General features: G+C 35.5%; 1 protein-coding gene across 1 annotated transcript in view; it reads left to right on the forward strand.

Moving 5' to 3' along the window:
• Positions 1-592: 592 nt before the first annotated feature.
• Positions 593-22703, forward strand: part of TTK (TTK protein kinase) — a gene marked incomplete at its 5' end in the record, with an annotated part of 41225 nt that continues 19114 nt past the window's right edge. The window contains 10 exons of the mRNA XM_081093694.1: positions 593-737; positions 3172-3394; positions 3738-3844; positions 6812-6955; positions 7418-7532; positions 7867-7939; positions 8034-8128; positions 10133-10220; positions 13219-13339; positions 16808-16956. Coding sequence (XP_080949820.1) covers positions 593-737; positions 3172-3394; positions 3738-3844; positions 6812-6955; positions 7418-7532; positions 7867-7939; positions 8034-8128; positions 10133-10220; positions 13219-13339; positions 16808-16956 — 1260 coding nt within the window. The remainder of the gene's footprint in view (positions 738-3171; positions 3395-3737; positions 3845-6811; positions 6956-7417; positions 7533-7866; positions 7940-8033; positions 8129-10132; positions 10221-13218; positions 13340-16807; positions 16957-22703) is intronic.

Below are 22703 nucleotides of genomic sequence, written 5' to 3' on the forward strand. Positions count from 1 at the left end.
GAGTGGCTAAATGAGCAAATCAGGACTCTGCCAGAAATGTACAAGAACAAGCCTGCTGATATCCCATTTATCAATAAAGGTCTGTGATGTTGGAGCCCTTGCAGTGTGCAGGGTCGCTCACATAAAGCAGATGACTTAAATAATGGTTATTCACATTACCAAAAGGAGTCTTCGCATGTCTATATGTCGCTACCAGAATCCAAACAAACAGTCCGTCCCATTTTCTTAAATGTCAGCATTTGCAAATGGCCCAGAGAAAATAATTCTGGAAAAAGACTTAAAGGAAGGCATCCAGTATATAGAAGGAAAAAAATGTAACGTTTTAAGGAGGGGCAGCAATTTCTGTGTTGTGCAGTGGAAGTTCTGTTAGGAAGAAAACAGTAATTAGCCTATTGGTAACCTTGCTGACAAATGTCAAATAAATGCATTTTTATGCACATAGCTTCACAAATACTACCTCCATTGGTGTTAACATGTGTTCACAGAGTAATACTTTAGTCTTCTAGGTTCTAAGAGGCTAGTTGCAGTGTTTTCTTCTCTTTAATGCTAGTTAATATAGGAATTATGACTAGTTCAATTTTTTTTCTTAGATATGGAGGCCGAGGATTTAAGTGGCAGAGAACTGACAATTGATTCAATAATCAACAAAGTGAGAGATTTTAAAAATAAATTTAAAAATGAAGACCTTACTGATGAGCTAAGCTTGAATAAAATATCTTCCTCTTCTGATACCACAGGTGAGTTTATTTTTTAGAGTGCCCTCTAAGGTAAAGGAATAAAAAGTTAACTACTGTATGTTCACATAATGTACTTTTCTCAGTAATTGATACTGACCAAATAAAGTACTGTACACATACTCTATATTTTAACCCTTTTGTCTGGACATATTCCCACAATATTAAAAAAAACACACAACTTATCCTTTATTACAGTGTACCCAGAGGTAGTTTTCTTAACTCTCCAATTATTGTCAGCTGTTATTTCTGCTGATATACTTGCTATCAATTGATGTACTATTTTTGTTTTCATTCCTTTTTTGCTGCAAACAGAAAGTCTCACCAATCTTAATAAAATTGTGTATAATTTAAAATCAAACACCCAGTTTTTGATTTGGAGAGTCTTCCTATTACTCCCTTGACCTTTTCCTTTTTCCTTTCTCCTGGCTTCCCTGCTGTCTCTCCCATATGCTAGACCAGCTCTTACTCCAGTCCCTTTTCTCTTACCTTCTGCCGTAAATGAACACCACTCCCCCGATATCTGCTTATTCTGAACTCCTTTAGGTCTTTGTTCAAATGTCAACTCTCCCATTTGAAATAGTAACCTGCAGGGGTGGGAATGTGTCCTCTTTCTCCCTTTCCTGTTAATATTTTTCTTCCTAGCACTAACCACCTTATATCTGATTTACTCGTGTGTTTATTGTGTCTCTCCACTAGAGTGTGAGCTCCCTGAGGACATGGTTTTTATCTGTTTTGTTATATTTACACAGCTTAAAATGGTGCCTGGCACATAGTAGGCACTTCAATATTTACTGACTGATGAATGAGTGAAAGTGCCCAGATTTTAATACCCAACCATTATGAAAAGTATTAGCTCACAAGCCTAATTTACTACATTCAGATTGTTGAGGTCATTTGAAAACTGACCTTTAGATAAGTTTGTCATATGTATTCCAAATGTTACATGGATGAAGGATTGAAAATAAATGGAAGAACCTGTAATCTCTTCATGATAGCAGATCATATTTACTTGAAACAACCCCGAAACTAGTCGTTTTGATGTTAAGCAAATTCTTAGTGGAATACCACCATGTTTTATTATGTATATTTAAAAAGAGCTGGACACATATGTAATACCCTTTGTAATACTTTAAGCAATAAAAAAAAAAAAAAAAAGAGCTATCAAAGCTTGTACACCAAATTAGATGAGTTCTTATTTAAAACCCTCAGCTTACTCAAACTTGTAAATACTTAACATATATTGATAATTGGGATGTACAACATTAGATTAAGGGTTGAGGAAGACTCAAAGATGCTTAAAACCATGGTTTCTAGATGAGAAGAACTTATTAAAGCACTATGCTGTATGTAATGTTTTTGGCAACAAATAAATACTAGCACAATAAATACAATGCTGCAAGTGCTGAATGGAGGTAGAATGGGATACTCAGAGGCATGAGGACTACATCTGCAAAGACACTGTTTTTTAGACATTTTTGCAAAATAATTTGTTAGGAAAGCAATGGGAGGCAAAACTAGAAAATGAAGTTAAGAGCAGATCAGATTAAATTAAAAATAAAGCAAAATTATGAATGTGCTATGTTTTAATAGAAAGCAAAAACAGTAATTTTGTTAGCAAAAGTAAAGAGTTAGTCCTTGTCAAAGGTAACTGAAACTGATGGAAGGAAAGATAGTTTCCTAGAATTTAATCATGTTCACTAGTGATTAAAGTATCGTAAACGGGAGACTGACATTAATCCGATTTTTCTTTTTAATACTTTATTGTTGAAAGTATTATATATGTCCCCCTATTTTCCCCCATTGACCCCCTCCAGTCACCCCTTCTTCCCCTCTTAGGCCTTCAGCACCCTATTGTCTGTGTCCATGGGTTATGCATATATGTATATAAGGTCTTTGGTTGATTACCTCCCACTTCCCACCTTCCCCCTGAGATTCCGTACTCTGTTCCATGCTTTTGTGTCTCTGGAGATAATGTTGGATTAAAAAAGGTTACAATAGAAATGGGGTAATAAGTTTCTAAGTTTTTAATGAATAAGTTAGTAATGAATTTTCTAAGCAAGTTGGTACAGGTGGTGGTGGGAGAGCCTTAGGTTATCTTTGAATAATTAGGATATTAAAATAGAATTATGCTATAACATAAAATTTTCTTAGATTACATATGGTTTTTTAAAATTACTTATAAATAACATTTATTTCCATTTTTTTCCTTCAAAATACCTAACTTTTTAGAGTACAATATAACCTCATTAAAGATATCAATGCAATAAATAAGTTGCTGATATTTACACCAATTGTTAAAGTTTTTAAAAAGAGTTTTAAGGAGATTATATACATTGATATTGAGAGTATAACTGTAATTTGAAGGAAAAGTGCAATTTGGCATTTGTTTTTATGTCTTTCTTTTGGTATGGCATATTTTGTTTCTGTTATTCAGATAATTCAGGAACTGTTAACCAAATTATGATGATGGCGAATAACCCAGAGGACTGGTTGAATTTGTTGCTCAAACTAGAGAAAAACAGTTTCCCGCTAAATGATGTCCTTTTAAATAAATTGATTGGTCGTTACAGTCAAGCAATTGAAGCACTTCCTCCAGATAAATATGGCCAAAATGAGAGTTTTGCTCGAATTCAAGTCAGATTTGCTGAATTGAAAGCGTAAGTATTAATATTTTAACTACATTTAACTAACTACATTACATAGCTATATTAGAAAAAAGTAAAATGAAAGCACATCAGGATTACTTGGAAGAAAATTAATATATTGTTTTGCTTATAATTAGCAAGTGAATAATGTAAACTCTCTTTACTATGTACATATCTCAACAAGTTTCCTATTCTTAACTGCCTAAAAAGATTTTTAAAAATAACCTATTAGTATTTAATCTTACACACAGGAAAAATAATACTCCATGGCTTTTGGAAAATAGAATGAAGAATCAGCAAACTTAGGTAGCTGTGTCCTTTTTCTTAAAATTTTACTCTGGAATCTTTATTACAGTATTCAAGAGCCAGATGATGCACGTGACTACTTTCAGATGGCCAGAGCAAACTGCAAGAAATTTGCTTTTGTGCATATATCTTTTGCACAATATGAACTATCACAAGGTAATTAGAAATATCTAGTCCAAATTTTAAGTAAAAGATAACTTCTTTTATAAGTCATCCTAATATTACATCATGTATATGAAGTAGGAATTTGAGGCCAAAGATATGAAAGTTGATCAGATGAGATTATGGGGGAAGAATCCCACCTAAGTGGAAATGCAGACAATATTTGTTATACTAGGTCTTCCACTTGTAAGGAGTAATCCAGGGAAATAAGCATGAGCATCATCTTTGTGTTTATTTAGATTCAGGAAAAGTCTAAAGGAAAGTGGCTTCTTCACTGAGTATTTGTGGGATGAAGGATACAAGATATTTAAGCTACAGCTTAGATAAGCTTTTCTTATGTTATGGTTTCATAGCATTGAAATATACATCAAACTATAATTGTAGCATTAATTGGTAGTTCCCCTTTAGAAAAAAGAATTGTAAACTGCTGTAAAAGCTTATATTTTTTGCTCACCTGCCTCTTCATATAAATAGGACCAGGGGTAATCTCTTCCTCAGACATTTTTAGCCTGGCCATTCAGTCTTCCCTCTCATTTTCTGGGGCTTCTGGATCTACCCTTAGTCTATCCTTTTGTCCATATGTTCCTATTTTCCCTCAGCCTTCTTTTTGCTCCATCCCTGATTCCATTTATTGCCAGATACACACATTATCACTATTGGTTTGGCTCAACCAGAATCTCCATGATAGTTCCCAAAGCAGTGCTCAATAACTGGAGAGTATTCTCTAGGGTTGAGGTTGGAGAAAAGCACTGTGCAAACGCCATGCTTATTAAAGAAAGTTTGGTCAGGCCTTTAAAACCTGTATCTTTCCTTCATGCTACCTAAATAATTTTTGAGATATTATGGCCTATCAATAGCAACTATAAACTTTACATCTTCAGAACACATTCTATATAATAAAAGGCTAATATGCAAATTGACCGAATGGCAGAACGACCAATCGCTATGATGCGCACTGGCCACTAGGAGGCAGACGCTCACCGCAGGAGCTGCCCCCTGGTGGTCAGTGCACTCCCACAGTGGGAGCGTCACTCAGCCAGAAGCTGGGCTCACAGCTGGCAGGTGCAGTGGTGGTGGCAGGAGCTTCTCCTGCCTCCGCTGCAAGCGCTAAGGACCCCTTAGGGGAATGTCTGACTGCCAGCTTAGGCCCACTCGGGGCCTCTAGTAAATATTGAAAATCCCAGATTTTGATCTGTAAAAAAGAAATACACTTTACCTATACCACTGCAATATAGTAATAACCTCAAGGTAAGAATTGTGATTATTTTGAACAGGCTTAATGAATAGGCTTTCAGGAAATAATGCAACATCTCTGAAATATCATGTGTAGTTTGGTGTTCATAGAAGTGGAGGACATTCAGTAGTTTTTATCAGATTGTCATATGGGTCTATGAGCTCTCTAATTACTAGTTATCTAAGCCTTTTTTGTTTGCTATCCTAAAATGTTCAATACATGAAATTCTGTCACTACTCTCAATAAATGTAGACTTAACCACTATGAAATCCTATATAATAAAGAGCTAATATGCAAATGGTTGTCACACCCTCATGCTATAAGGCCATAACGGCTCAGACACTCAACACTGCGGGGAGAGGAATGTGGACCAGCCAGGCACAAATGAGCTCACAAGAGAGGAATGGGGACCAGCCAGGCACAAATGAGCTCGCAAGAGAGGAATGGGGAACAGCCAGGCTGTGGCCCAAGAGAGGGATAAGCCTCCTGCCCCACATTCCCGGGCGCCTGTGGCTGCGGCCCAAGAGAGGGATAAGCCGCCTGCCCCACATTCCTGGGCGCCTGTGGCTGCGGCCCAGGTGAAGCTGCCCACCCACGGTCCCCTGCGGCTGCAGCCGACCCGGGTGAAGCTGGCCCTGGTCCTGGGTGCCTGTGGCCGGCCAGAGGGAGGGAAGCCAGGCTACCGGGTGCCTGTGACCAGCTGGATGAGGGAATCCTGGGTCCTGGGTGCAGGGTGAGGCAGAAGCGGTTAGGGGCAATCAGGCCAGCAGGGGAGCAGTTAGGGGTGATCAGGCAGGCAGGCAGGTGAGTGGTTAGGAGCCAGCTGTCCCAGATTGCGAGAGGCAGTCGGACATACCCCAAGGGGTCCTGGGTTGGAGAGAGTGCAGGCCGGGCTGAGGGACCACACCCCCCCCCCCCCATAAATTTTGTGCACTGGGCCTTTAGTATATTTATATTCTTAAAACTTATAAACTGTCTGAAGCTAGAGGCAATCTCTTAATCATGTTAATACCCTAAGTGCCAAATTCATAGCATAGCTTAGTGGCTCCCATAAATGTTAAAAACATATTCTATAAGATACATGATGTATATATTGTAGTATTTATAAACAAAATAGTAGACTAAATAGATTGGGTAATTTTTCAGTTGAAATAAATTTCTTTGGTAATTTATCTGTAGTTATTTTTGCATTTTTGGGGTGGTGTAGCTAGGTCTGATAGCTAAAGATTAGCTATCATTACTTTATCATTACTTTTTTTTCTCCACAAGAATCCTTTTGATGGAGAATTCCCTTTAGCAAAAGATGTTAACTTTTTCTTAATGACTGAATGTCATGAATGATCATTATTATACTGCATTGTAACAGATTGATGCTCTTGGGACTATTACAATCTCTAGGGCTTAGTTTTCCCTTTGCCTAAATTCCCTGAGAGTCCTAAGGTGTCTCCACTTTATAACTGCTTTGTTATACTTCTTTTACTTCTGAAAATGGACAGTGGTTATACACTAATACATAATTACACCAGTCACACATTACACAAGTTAACCATTTGACGTGAATTGTTTATCAGGTTAGGTTGCTTATTTGTTTATGAAATAAAGCTCAAGAGACTTGAAATGAGTGTTTTTGCCTAAAGCTTTTTAATTTTTTTCAAGGTCCTGATGAATAAGAATCTGGAGAGTGAAGATGGCTGCACTAAAATAACAATCATTTTTTACTTCGTTAGGTAATATCAAAAAAAGTAAGCAACTTCTTCATAAAGCTGTAGAATGCGGGGCAGTACCACTACAAATGCTGGAAATTGCCATTCAGAATTTAAACCTTGGAAAAAAGCAGCTGCTTCCAGAAGAGGAAAAGAAGAGTTTATCAGGTAAATGTATTAATGTATGCTGATACTTTTCTGCAGCTGATTACCTATGAGAAAGGATTAAGGTTAGTATTTTATAGAAAAATATTGATGTAGAATGGTCACAATATAAGTTTAAATTTCAGATTTAAAGGAGGTAAGGCATTTAGAAGTAATGAAGTGTTTACTTTTATGTGGGGTATTTTGTTGTTGATCACACTGTCACTGGAAACACTTTAAAAACAACTCAATCTAAGCAGGAGAATCACTTTTTGTGTTTGGAAATAGGACGTGTCTTTATCCTGGGGAAACAATTATGTGATTATGAAACAGTTATTAAATATAGTTGAGAATGTCTTCATATCTGCATATCTTACTTAGGGACAGATCTATGAATTCACTTTAAATATTCTTACTTGTGAAATTACATTTTTGTGTATTCCATATGTCTTTACAAATTTAATCACAATTTCAAAAATTTTACAGCATTACCAGTATTAAGTACGCAAGAATCATTCCCCAATTCACTTGGACATTTACAGAATAGAGACATCAGCTGTGATTCCAGAGGACAGACTACAAAAGCCAGATTTTTGTACGGGTGAGGAAACTGAACCAGTATTTTATTTTTTTATTTTTTTTATTGCTTAAAGTATTACAAAGGGTATTACATATGTGTCCTTTTTTTCCCCCCCGCCCTTGACAATCCCCTGGCCTCCCCTCCCCCCCAGTGTCTTATGTCCATTGGTTATGCTTATATGCATGCATACAAGTCCTTCGTGAACCAGTATTTTAAATGCTCATCATACATTTATATTATTTATATGTTTACATACATGTTTTCATGTAAAGTGATAACAGTGTTTAGCAGTTAATGAAGATGCATATTTTAATGTTACTTTTTTTTTAATTGGGGGTATTTTCATTCTGTTTAGAGAGAACGTGCCCCCTCAAGATGCAGACATAGGTCATCGAAATCCCTTAAAACAAACAAACAAAGCTAAACGGGTGAGTACGTTTTAATTTACTTTGATTAAGCTGGTAGTGGTAAGGTCTTTGTTTATTTCCTAGTTGGTCACTTAATCTTTCAAAACATTTTTAGTCATGTCCATTTGGAAGAATCCCAGTTAATCTTCTGAATAGTCCGGATTGTCATGAGGAGACTGGTGATTCAGTTGTACCAAGATTTACAAAAAGGTATGTTTCGGTTTTAAGTTTTTACTTTATTTTTAAGATTGATGGCAACATGGTCTTAAAGTCTTTTACTACATAATAGTAATTATGATTAAAATTTGATTTAGTATTTAAGGTCACCAAATCTCTAAATGTCAGAGACAAAGAAATGAGTGAAGAATATGACTATTTTGCTTTTTCACTTATTAAAATTATTCATTAGCCCTGGCAGGTAAGCTCAGCGGTTAGAGTGTCAGCCCACCCACCAAGGGGTCGTGGATTTGATTCCCAGTCATGGGCACATAACTGGGTTACAGGTTCGATTCCAGGCCCCAGTCGGGGTGCATGCAGGAGGCAACCAGTCAATGTGTCTCTCTCACATTGATGTGTCTCTCTGTCCTTTCCTCCCTTACACTCTCTAAAAATCAATGGAGAAAATATCCTCAGGTGATGGTTAACAGCATGAAAAGGATCATTTAAAAAAATAAAAATATTCATTAAAGAAACTATTAAAATATAGGAAACATAAAGGAAAAATCGTTAAGACACTTGAAGCATAAAAGATTATGCAAACATCCCCAAACTGTTGTTTGAACATTTCTCACTTAAATCGGTGGCCTTTCTGATAAGAGTTTCTTCCTAGTGTGTATTTAGAAGTCTCCATAGCAGGAGTGAAGGAAGCCTGGAAATGATTTCTTTTCCAGCCATCATTGGGAAGGAAGATGAATTCATTCATTTGCTTCAGAAGCTAGGGGATCAAGAAGTGGAGCAGAGTAGGTAGAGATAAAATGTTGTTTATTACATCTTTCTTCTTTCTGCTTGCATGTTTATTCCCTTGAAAGAAATGTGGATCTACTTTGTAGCTTAGCTAAGGGACTTCTTCTGGCCTATTCCTAACTCTAATCACTATATAACAACATTTCTATTTGAAAAGTCTCTTTGGATTCCAGAGAATCACTAGGCAAGTAAACTTTAAAAACACAATTGATTGTTTTTAGTTGGTATCTTCTAAAACTTCTATTATTCTTAGGGCTCAACACATATTAAAAGAACATTTTGGTTGTCAGGTTAAGCTCCAGAATGTATTATCTTGGTATCTTCATTTCAGGTATCTAGCTGAAGAATAGAGCATTTCTCATACTCCCAAGAAAACAAAAACAAACCAGTTATCTTCTTGCTTGTTATGATAGACTGTATGCTAGGCACTATGGAGGACCATAGTGGGTTTATAATCTAGTTTCTATCCTTAAGCTATTTGCAATCTGAACTGGAGTTCTACCTATTGCTGTCCCTTTCTCCTTTCCCACAGTCACATCATAATTTCAATTGTTACTTATTACATAATGAATTATGTAATTACCTGCCAATCTCTATCACTCTTTTAAAAATATATTTTTTATTGATTTCAGAGAGGGAGAGAGAGATAGAAACATCAATTATCAGAGTGAACATTGATCAGCTGCTTCCTGCATGCCCCCTAATGGTGATCAAGCCTGCAACCCGGGCATGTGCCCCAAGGGAATTGAACTGATTCATAGGTCAGCATTCAACCATTGAGCCACACTGGCAGGGTCATCTATCACTTTTAAAAAATATATTTTTATTGATTTTTAGAGAGAGGAAGGGAGAGAGACACAGAGAGAAAACCATCAATATGAGAGCAGAACATTGATCAGCTACCTCCTGCCTACCCCCCACCAGGGAATCCAGCCCACAACTCAGGCATATGCCCTGACCGGGAATCAAACAAGCAGAACAGGCAACCTTTGGTGTATGGGACGATGCTCAACCAACTGAGCCACCCAGGCCAGGGCCAATCTCTTATCAATTTTGTCATTGTTCAGCACCTAACTTAATCACATTTGTGCTAGAATCATGCTATTTTTTAAAATATCTTTCCAAGAGATTTTTTCCCAATTAAAAAATATATAGTTAAAAAGCCAACTTTAAAGTGGGGAAAAATAATATAGTATTGAAAACATGGACTTCAAATTAAATGTTAAAATTATTTTGTTTTGTGTGTAATAGACAGACCACTAGAACAGAATACCAAGAGGTGATTGTGCCTGGATCTAAATCAAGTGAAAATGATTCCTGTGAATTAAGAAGTTTAAAGGTAATTCCCTTTTTGAATTTTTATATGGAGCAAGGGTTCCTGAGCCAGGGTTCACGGAGCTTTTTCTGTGAAAGGCAACTGATAGTTTATATGATATCTGTAACTGTTCCTGAAGCTCCTAGAGATGTAGGATCACTAAGGGGAAGATGTAGGATCACTACATAGAAGTCCTGTACCCAGTCTTTCTCCAAAATTGAGGTGGAGATCAACTATTTCCTGGGATAAATGAGGTAACACTTCATATGCATGTGCTTTAGCAGACTCGGTGGCCTGTGCTTGGGAATGGGTGGGGGAAATCATTCCCCCCAGCTTCAGTTTCTTGTGTGTTTAATCATATGATCTTGCAGGACATCTTCAACAAAAAGGAGAGAATAAGTTGTGATGAGAAGGGTGAGGTCTTAGTCTGATGTGCTGATACGGCAGAGCAACTTGGTGGACTTCAGCAACAAGGAAGTGTTAGTCTGTGGTGCACTGACTTTTAGGGGTTATACTATCCTTATGGAACTTGAGTTAGGCCCTTGGCACCACAACATAGGTCTTTTCAATTGTATACTCTTTATACCTCTTCTCTTTCATGGTGTTTGCTTTAAAATAATACTCCCTCTGTCCCATAATAATAGTAGCAAAAGAAAATAAATATAGCAACATTTATTATCAAAAAACTAGATTAAATAAAACAATAAATTAAAAATAGTACTCCTAATTTTTATTTTGAGTGTTCAGATAGTTTCTGGATTTTTCAATAATTTAGTTACTGCATTTTAAACTTGTAGGTAGGATCCCTTGGCTGTGAAGCTTTGCTTTCCCTATATGCGTGAGCTTAAAATTATTGGAGCCATCGTTCTTCATTGCTTCCAGCATAATTTGTTGAAGTGACAGAAACGTATTATCCAGTATTTCGGGAGAAATATCATCAAAGGCTAATATGGTGCCTCTTCTGCTAAGGGGAATATATCTAAGTTTTTCAAGTTTTTCTCCATAATCTTTGCATTTACGTCCACAGTTTTGTTTTTTCAAAGAATCAACATTAGCATAAGATTCTCCTTGACAATTATTTTCGGAAGCATGTTTCCAAATTCTTGATATGGTCATTCTGTTGCACTTAAATTGTTTTGCAGCTAACATAATTGCACCTTTCTATAACTTTTCCTTTTTTTTGATGCATCAAGAACTGGACAATCACAACTTGATCTTTGCTTGAAAACTCTTTTTTTCACCTTACTTTTACAATGGGTTGATATTCAACTGAAATAAAACAATTGATTTCGATCAGTGGATGAAATTAGAAAAATAGTTATAATTCATAATAATTAGATTAACCTAAAAATTGAAAGATGTGTCAAAACAAATGACAGATGTCATGAAACATTGATTTTGGTTGAAGGCTTCACAATTTTGCGCTCCAACATAACTTACAGCTGCATTCGCCAATAATTCCCATTTAAATATTCACTTGCTACTATTATTATGGAACAGAGGGAGTAATTTTAACTAATCACAACTATCTTAGAGAAGAATGCAGTTTAGTTAAAATTTTACTTTCTGGATTTAGAATAACTATCTTGGACTTACACAGACCTTAATTTTGACTAATGCTGTTATTTTTGGTAATAAAATATGACCATAGTAACAAAATAGTGAGTCATATTTTATGTTAGATTCAAACTTTCTAACCTCACTCTTTAAGTGAACATATTTTAGCAATTAATTAACATGCTCATTGAAATGAAATTGGCCGAAGGCCCACTGCATGGGAGAACATATTTGCCAATGTTATCTCCGATAAGGGTTTAATCTCCAAAATTTATAGGGAGTTCATACAACTTAACAAAAGGAAGATAAACAATCCAATCAATAAATGGGCAAAGAACCTAAATAGACACTTTTTGAAAAAGAACATATAGAAAGCCAAGAGACATATGAAAACATGCTCAAAGTCACTAATCATCTGAGAGATGCAAATCAAAATAACAATGAAATACCATCTCACACCTGTCAGAGTGGCTATCATCAACAAATGAACAAATGACAAGTGCTGGAGAGGATGTGGAGAAAAAGGAACCCTCTTTCACTGCTGGTGGGAATGCAGACTGGTGCAGCCACTGTGGAAAACAGTATGGAGTTTCCTCAAAAAATTAAAAATGGAACTGCCATTTGACCCAGTAATAACACTTCTAGGAATATATCCCAAGAAACTAGAAACACCAATCAGAAAGGATATATGCACCCCTATGTTCATAGCAGCACAATTTACAATAGCTAAGATTTGGAAACAGCCTAAATGTCCATCAGCAGATGAGTGGATTAGAAAACTGTGGTACATCTACACAATGGAATGCTACGCTGGGGTAAAAAGGAAGGAACTCCTACCATTTGCAACAACATGGATGGAACTGGAGAGCATTATGCTCAGTGAAATAAGCCAGGCAGAGAAAGATATCACATGATCTCACTCATTTGTGGAATATAAAGAACATTATAAACTGATGAACAAAAATAGATACAGAGGCAAAGAAGCATGGAACAGACTGTCAAGCTACAGCAGGAAGGCTGGGGAGGGTTGAGGGGAGGTAAGAAATCAACCAAAGGACTTGTATGCATGCATATAAGCATTACCAATGGATGCAAGACACTGGGGGGGTGGGGGTGAGGGCATGTGTCAGGGGGTAGGGGAGGCTGGTGGAAGGTCAATGGGGAAAAAAAGGAGATATATGTACTACTATTTATAATACTTTAAACAATAAAATAAAATAAAAATTAAAAAAAGAAAACAAATTGGCCAAATTTTTAGTTAGGGTCATTCCTATTGCTATAGTCAGTAATTCATTCAGGAAGTTAATCTTTGCTAGGAGTTTGTGAGTCTACATGTGATTATAGCAGATTTCTTCCCTAGCAATATTTTCATATAGATGAGACTTTGGTATATTGAACAACTAAGACAAATTAGTACTACTACTGCTTATGAGACTTTTATTATTTATATCTTATTTTCACGTAGTCTGTTCAAAATATCCACTCCAAGGAACCTCTGGTATCAGATGAGAAGAGTTCTGAACTTACTACTGATTCAGTAACCATGAAGAATAAAACTGAATCAAGTTCTCAAGGGAAATTAGAAGGTAAGAGTGATATAATAGACTTCTTTAATTAAGTAAAACTATACTTTGGCCCTGGCCAGTATAGCTCAGTTGGTTGGGCATCATCCAGTGCAATGAAGGGTTGCCAGTTTGATTCCCAGTCTAGGCACATGCTGGAGTTGCGGGCTCAACCCTTGATAGGGGGCGTGCAGGATGCATCCGATTGATGTTTTCATTTCACATCAATGTTTCTTTTCCTCTTCCTTCCTCTCTCTAAAGATCAGTTAAAAGGAAAACACACACACACACTCAAAAGTAAAATAAAATTTAAAAAGAAAGCAAAACTACTTTGTTGTTTGTGAATGCTAGCCAGCCACCTAATTGTGATAGGTGGTGATAAGACCTTGTATTTCAGTTGAATTATAAAGAGTGTATAAAAAAGTATTGAATTCTGTGGCAAAGGAAATTTATTTTATAAAAGGTGCATAAAAGAAAGAGTGGAGGGAAAGTACCATGGAGCTGACTTATTTTTCTCAGTTGGCCTGACACATACTTTCTGGAAAGGACACAGAAGCTGTTTTTAAATGACAATTCTTCTTTCCTCTTTAATTACACATTCGATTTTCCACTATATGAGTATTATGATAAATGTTCTAAGAATATGTAAATGAGCCAAAGCCGGTTTGGCTTAGCGGTTAGAGCGTCGGCCTGCGGACTGAAAGGTCCCAGGTTCGATTCCGGTCAAGGGCATGTACCTGGGTTGCAGGCACTTCCCCTGTGGGGTATGTGCAGGAGGCAGCTGATCGATGTTTCTCTCTCATCAATGTTTCTAACTCTCTATCTCTCTCCCTTCCTCTCTGTAAAAAATCAATAAAATATATTTTTTTAAAAAAAAAAAGAATATGTAATTGAATGAACCAGAGTCCCAAGGATGTCGCCTTGATGTCTAATAATGTTGAACATCTTTTTTTTTAAATCTTTATTGTTGAAAGTATTACATATGTCCCCTTCTTCCCCCCATGACCTCTTCTAGCCTGTCCTGTTGAACATCTTTTTGTATGTTTATTGGCTATTTGGATATCTTCTTGTGAAGTACTTGTTGGAATCTCTTGCCATTTTTTTCTCTTGGGTTTTCCTTCTTTTTCTCATTGATTTTTAGGAGATATTATATCACCTATACAGATCCTTTTGTTGGATATATGCATAATAAGTGACTTCTCTCATGTGGTGAAGACTTTTGATGAAAAGAGGTTCTTAGTTATAATGTATTTTAATTTATTCTTTTCTTTTGTGATGTGTGTTTTTTGTGTCTTCAAACAAATCTTTTCCTACTCTAAGATCACAAACATAGTTCTATATATTTTATGTACAATCAAGTGTCAAGATCCTAATTTCCAATGTGTATATCTAGTTGATCTATCAGTGTTTATTGAAAAGACCCTCTTTTCTCTCACTGAATTGTTGTAAATTAGGTGATCCTGTGTGTGATGTGTGGTTTTAGATTCTTTTATGTTCTGTAGTTCTTTTTGTTTATCTTCATGCTAATACAGTACTATCTTATTTATTGCAATAAGTCTTTAGATCTGTCAGAAAGTCTTCCAACTTTGTTCTCCTTCATATCTGTGCCAATCTTCCAACTTTGTTCTTCTTAAAGGCTATTTTAGCTGTTCAGGGCCTTTTGGATTTCCATATAGGTATTAGAATCTATCGGACTACATTTTTTTAATGGGATTTTGATTGAGATCTAATGGGAAAAACTCAGATCTTAACAGATAAATTTTCTAGTCTACTGACTCATTCATTTAAGTGGTCTTTAAAATATTGAGAGCATCGTTTTTTTGAATAGACATTTTGCTTATCTTGCTAGAGTTATTCCTAAATATTTGATATTTTTTAATACTAAAATAAATGGGATCTTTAAGAAATTTGTATCCTTTAATTCTTTGTTGCTGGTATAAAAAATATACTGTAATATAAAAATACAACTGATTTTTAATTATTGATCTGGTCACTTTGTTGCTGTAATATAAAAATACAACTGATTTTTAATTATTGATACAGTGACATTGCTAAATTCACTGAATAATTTTAATATTTTCTTATGGATTCTTGTTGATGAAAAGCATGTAACATTTTTTTCCTTCCAAATCTTTTAACTTTCTTTTCTTTGCTGTAGCGCACTTAACACCTTCAGTATAATAATGAATAGAAGGTATGACAGGTGGCATTGTCTCATTCCATATTTTATTTATTTTTTTAAAATATATTTTATTGATTTCAGAGAGAAAGGGAAAAAGAGAGAGATAGAAACATCAATGATGAGAGAGAATCATTGATCGGCTGCCTCCTGCATGCCTCATACTGGGTATCGAGCCTGGGCAACCCAGGCATGTGCCCTGACTCTGAATTGAACCAGTGACCTTCTGGTTCATAGGTGGACGCTCAACCACTGAGCCATGCCAGTCGGACTCTTTCTATATTTTAGGGAAAAGCTTTCAATGTTACCTTCATATGATAATTACTGTAGATTTTTGTAGCTACTCTTTACCAAGTATCAAATCAGTGGGTTTTGCTTTACACCTGGATTATCATTAGTTTTTTGTGAGTGACTGGGTGTTGATATTTTAAAAAATATATATCTTTATTGATTTCAGAGAGGAAGGGAAAGGGAGAGGGAGAGAAAGAAACATCAATGATGAGAGGGAATCATTGATTGGCTGACTCCTGTACACCCCCTACTGCAGATCGAGCCCACAACCTGGGCATGTGCCCTGACCAGGAATTGAACCAGTGACCTTCTTCTGTTCATAGGTCGACGCTCAACCACTGAGCCATGAGCCAAGCTGGCCTGGCATGGGTGCTGTTTTTTTATTAAACTCTTTTGTGTTTATTGAGTTGGTCATATTTTTTCTTCTTTTTTCTGTTATGACAAATTGATTTACAAATGTTAAGCAAACTTTGCATTTTGGAACATATACAACTTGGTCATAATTTGCTATCCTTTTGTATATCAATTGCAAATATTCTATTTAGAATTTTTGCATCTATTATAGGAATGGAATATTGATATTCATAGAATAGAAAATATGTTGTTAAGGCTCTTGTTCAAAAACCCTTAAAGTAAATTGCAGGGTAGTTTTAAAGTAAAATTTTTGTTAAAAAGTAGAAGTCTGTGAAAAGTGGTGAATTAGCTTCTTTTTATTGGTAAAACTTTATGGCATATATATGTTTTTATAATTTTTTACTTATTTATTTGCTTGCTTTCTGGTAAAGACCAGAAGAATTTAAATTTAAAATGGTGTCTGATGGTAAAACCCTAATTAACTACTTAATAAGATAGCCATATTGCAAGTTTATAAAATTGACTTGCTAAAAAAGCAAATTGTCAACAACTAGCCTAAAGTTTTTAGTTTCTCTCTTTGCTTTTAAGAGCAAAATGCTAATATAGTTTGTAACACGTTCTAGTGAAATATTCTTGCATTTTAATGATAATAACAAAAACCATTTCAGAACCTAAAGAAGATCAAGAACCAAAGGTTCCAGAAAGTAACCAGAAACAGTGGCAATCTAAGAAAAAGTCACAATATGTAAACCAGAATCCTGATGCATCTTCACATCAATGGCAGATTCCAGAGATAACCCGAAAAGTTGATACAGAGGTAACTTTCTTTTCCCCTAGTGTAACATGGCCAGTGTTGAAAATGTGATGACCATGTTAAATGTTTTCTTGTTTTATTAACTCCTGTGTACCATATTTAGTAGAATAGTTTACTTAAAGAATGTTTTCATTATTCACAAAATAATTAATAAGTCTTAGGTTCCGTGAAAGTATATGTCAAGATGAACTCTTTTCTATTTTCAGTAGTGTTTCTAGATTGCTGGTAGGCTGGTGCAGGATCAGCAAACTATAGTCTATGAGTCAAAACTGTTTCTCAGCCTGTGTGTGTAAATAATGTTTTATTGGAACACTGCCACACCCACTCATTTACTTACTATCTATGGCTGCTTTGAAACTATAACAGCAGAGTTGAATAGTTTACCACAGAGGTCATCTGGTCAATAAAGCCTAAAATGTTTATGGTCTTGCCCTTTACAGAAAACAGTATGTTGCTCCTTGCACTTGTGCAGTGCAAAAAGCACTTGACAGTTTATGAAATAGAAAATGTATGTGAATTTATAACAGTGGCTAGGGGCCATTTCGAAGGAATGATCTGGTAGACTGCTTGAGAGCCATACCTATTTTAGTCCATGGTCATACTCACCATTTCTTATCAGTTATAGTCTAACTCAGTGGATCTCAAATATTTTGGTCTTAGGACCCCCCCTTTTACTCTCTTAATTATTGAGACACCTAAAGAGCTTTTGTTTACATAGGTTATATTTACCTGTATTTAGTGTATTAAATGTAAAACCAAGAATTTAAAAATTGTTAATATATTAAAAATAACAATATACCCATTACATGTGAATATAGATACACATTTATGAGAAATAAGTATTTTGTTTTGCTTTATTGCAGTATAAATGACATATAACATTATATTAGTCTCAGGTGTACAATATAACGATTCAATATTTGTATATATCGTGAAATGACCACCACAATAAATCTAGTTAACATCTGTCACCATACATAGCTACAAAATTTTTTGTCTTGTGATGAGAATTTTAAGATCTACTCACTTAAACAACTTTCACATATGCAGTACAGTAGTGTTAACTATAGTCACCATGCTGTCCATTATGTCCCCAGAACTTACTTATTTTATAACTGGAAGTTTGTACCTTTTGACCCTAACCCTAACCCTTTTTTACCATGGTTACCCTCACCCCCCACCCCCCCACCTCTGGCAGACACCAATCTGTAACTTTTTTTAAAATTAAGATTTTACATATAAGTGATACTATGCAGTATTATCTTTCTTTGTCTGATATATTTCACTTAGCATAATGTCCTTAAGTCCATCCATGTTGTGACAAATGGCAAGATTTTATTCTTTAGGCTGAATAATTTGTTGTGTATATATATCACATTTTAAAAATTAATTCATCCATCAATGGAGACTTATGTTGTTTCCATATCTTGGCTATTGTAAATAATGCTGCAATGACCATAAACATGAGGGTGCATATTAACTTTTTGGGTTAGTGTTTTCATTTTCTTCAAATAAATACCCAGAATGGAATTGCTGGGTTATATGGAAATTCTGGTTTTAATTTTTCTATATTCTTTTCCATAGTGGCTGCACCAGTTTACATTCTCACTAACAGGGCACAAAGGTTCTCTTTTCTCCACATCCTTGCCAACACTTGTGTTTCCTGTCTTTTTGATAATAGCCATTTAACAGGTGTGAGGTGATAATTCATTGTGGTTTTTATTGCTTTTCCTTGATGATTAGTGATGTTGAGCACCTTTTCATATGTCGGGCATCTGTATATCCTCTTTGAAAAAATATTTGTTCAGATCTTTTGCCCATTTTTTTAACCGTATTGTTTTTTTGTTTTGTTTTATTTTTGCTGTTGAGTTATGAGTTCTTTATATATTTTGGATATTAACCCCTTGCCAGTATATGATTTGCAAATATTTTTCCCATTCTTTAGGTTGCCTTTTCATTTTGTTGCTGGTTTTCTTTGCTGTGCAGAAGTTTTTTAGTTTAAAGTAGTCTCACTTGTTTATTTTTGTTTCTGTTGTCTTTGCTTTTGTTGTTAGATCCAAAAAGTCATAACCAAGACTCATTCATCTATGTTTTCTTCTAGGAGTTTTGTGGTTTCAGATCCTACATGCAAGTCTTCAATCCATTTGAGTTAATTTTTATGTATGGTGCATGATAGTGATCCAGTTTCATTTTTTTTCATGTGGCCATCCAGATATCCCAGCACCATTTATTGAAGACTGTCCTTTCCTTATTGTACATCCGTTGTTAAATTAATCATATATTGTGGGTTTATTTCTATACTCTCTGTTGTGTTTCAGTGATTGGTGTATCTGTTTTTACATGAATGCCATACTGTTTTGATTACTATAGCTTTATAATATAGTTTGAAATCATGGCTGTAATACCTCCAACTTTGTTCTTCTCTCTCAAGATTGTGTTAGCCATTTGGGGTCTTTTGTAGTTCCATAAAAATTTTAGGATTGTTCTATTTCTGTGAAAAATGTCATTGGAAGTTTGATAGGGATTACTTTGAATGTAATCCCTTTGTGTATTATGGATATTTTACCAATATATATCTTAATTTATTTTTATTGATTTCATAGAGGAAGGGAGAGGAAGGATAGAAACATCAATGATGAGAGAGAAGCATTGATTGGCTGCCTCCTGCACACTCCCTACTGGGGATCGACTCTACAACCTGGGCATGTGTCCTGATTGGGAATTAAACCTTGACCTCCTGGTTCATAGGTCAACGGTCAACCACTGAACCACACCAGCTGGGCAACAATACTACTTTTTTAAGATGATCTATATGCATGGATCATCCTTCCATTTATTTGTGCCTTTTTCAGTTTTTTCATTAGTGTCTTCCGGTTTTCAGTTTACAGGTTTTTTTTTGCCTCCTTGGTTAAATTTATTCCTAGCTATTTTATTTTTGATAAAATTATAAATGGAATTGCTTTATTAATTTTTTTCTGATAGGTCATTATTAGTGTGTAGACACGCAACAGATTTTTTGTATATAGATTTTGTATTTTGAAACTTTACTGAATTTGTTAGTTCTAATAGTCTTTTGGTAGAGTCTTTAGGGTTTTCTATATTTAATATCATGTCACTTTCAAATAGTGACAGTTTTATTTCTTCCTTTCTGATTTGATGCATTTTAATTCTTGCCTAGTTGCTCTGGCTAGGACTTCTAATATATACATATTTTTTATTTATTGATTTTTAGAGAGGAAGGGAGGAAGAGAGAGGCGGGAGGAGGGTGGGCATCTATTTGTTGTTCCACTTATTTTTGCTTAATCCTCACCCAAGGATATGTTTTTGTTTTTATTGATTTTAGAGAGAGAAAAGAACATCTATGTGAGAGAAAAATATTGATTGGCTGCCTCCCATGTGCATCCTGATCGGGGATTGAACCCACAACCTCTAGTTTGGTAAAGGAACTCAAAACCATTTATTTGTCATTAGGGAAATAAAAATTAAAACCACAATGAGATACCACTGTATACCACTAAGATGGCTATAATTAAAAAGAGACAGTGACAAGTGTTGATGAAGATATGGAACCCTCCTACACTATTGGTGAGAATATAAAATGGTGCAGTCACTTGGAAAGTGGTATGGCAGTTCCTCAAAAGGTTAAACATAAAGTTACCGTATGATCCGACAGTACTACTCCTAGGTATATACTTAAGAAAACGGAAAATATATAATCACAGAAAAACTTGTACATGAATGTTCATAGCAGCTTTAGTCATAATTACCAAAAAGTGGAAATAACCCAAATATCCATGAATTAGAGATTGGTAAACAAAATGTGATATTCTAATTTTGTTAATTTTTTATTATTCATTAATAAAAAATAATGAAATACTGAAAAATGCTATAACATGGATGAACCTTGAAAATATGCTAAGTGTAAGAACCCTTATATTATGTGATCCCATTTATAAGAAATGTTCAGAATAGGCAAATCCATAGAGATAGAAAATAGGTTAATAGATTGGACATTAAGACTGGGAGGTGTGGAGAATGGGTGTGAATGCTAATGGATACTGAGTTTCTTCTTAGGACACTAAAAATGGTATGTGATTAATAGTGGTGATATTGCACACTCTTGTGAATATATTAAAAACCACTGAACCGCCCCAGCCGGGTGGCTCAGTTGGTTGAGCATCGTCCCGTACACCAAAAAGGTTGCAGGTTTGATTACTTGTCAGGGCACATACTAGGTTGCAGGTTCGATCCCTGACCAGGATGCATGTAGGAGGTAACCAATCGATGTTTCTCTTTCTCAGTAAATATGTCCTTGGTGAAGATTTAGAAAAACACACCAAAAACCCCACTGAACCACAGGAAAAAAAAAGAAAATAGGCAATTTACCTGAGAGCTACAAATTACTTGTTGCTATGTCCACGTCATTTCTTCTCTGTCTTGCCTTTTTGAGGCTCTGCCTTCTGGATATACCAACCTGTTCCTTGCTGATTGCTGTCATCTCTGAACAATCTGGGGATTCCCCATCATTCCTTAAACAGATTAGGCTGTGGATCACTTTTATCTACTTCAAACCAACAACTGTCATCTTTTTGTTGTTGGTTTCTATAACTATATGTCGCTAGTTCTACAGTTGGCTTTCAAATTCATAACTTCTTCCTCCTTCATGACCATTGTCTTAATTTTAATTAGCTACCCATTCCCTATATCCTTACTTCTGATCTCCAAAATCTCAAATGCAAACATCCCACTCTATGACTATGTTTACATTCTCCTTTCCAGTACCATCAGTTTCTCACTACCACCCTGACCACTAATTCAAATATATATTTTAGAAAATCTTAAGTGAAATGGAAAATTTATCCAGGAAAAGAGATACAGTGGCCATGCTAGCTATTTTCAAACTTAAAGGACAGAGAGTAGAAGAGATTTATGCATTGTGGCTCTCAAGAGCATAATGTGAACCAGTAGGTTAAAAATTATGATAGAGAAGCTGACTTAATCTAAACATCTGTGAAGGCTTCCTAATAACTATAACCCCAAATTGAAGTGAATCTCTTTAGACCAGTGATGGCGAACCTATGACACGTGTGTCAGAGGTGACATGTGAACTCATTTTTTTGGTTGATTTTTCTTTGTTAAATGGCATTTAAATATATAAAATAAATATCAAAAATATAAGTCTTTGTTTTACAATGGTTGCAAATATCAAAAAATTTCTATATGTGACACAGCACCAGAGTTAAGTTAGGGTTTTTCAAAATGCTGACACGCCAAGCTCAAAAGGTTCGCCATCACTGCTTTAGACAGTAGTGAGTACACAGTTAATAATGTTCAAACAAAATGTGATTCTCTATTTGGTTGAGATGCTGTTGAACAGGGGTTGGCAAATGTCTGTAAAAAGTTAGTAGGCTTTGTAGACCAGATGGTCACTTGTAATTACTCAAGTCTGCCCCTATAGCATGAAAACAACCTTAGGCAATATGTAAACAAGTGGGCATAGCTGTGTTCCAATAAAACTTTATTTACAAAAACAGGCAGCAGGCAGATTCAGCCTGCAGGTTATAATTTGCCCATCTCTGCTATAGAGGATGGTCATTTATCATTGCTTTGGGATTTGTAGGAGGTAAATACATGTTTCTTATGAGGGAGAAGGTAAGTGTGTGCTCTTTCAGAATTTGATAAATAATTATTATTTGGCTATTTTGCCCCCAGACATAAAGTGGGGAGTGTGATTTTATTGATTAGAGAAA

Source organism: Myotis nattereri (assembly GCF_964212035.1).
Source record: "Myotis nattereri genome assembly, chromosome: 6".
Taxonomy (NCBI): Eukaryota; Metazoa; Chordata; class Mammalia; order Chiroptera; family Vespertilionidae; genus Myotis; species Myotis nattereri.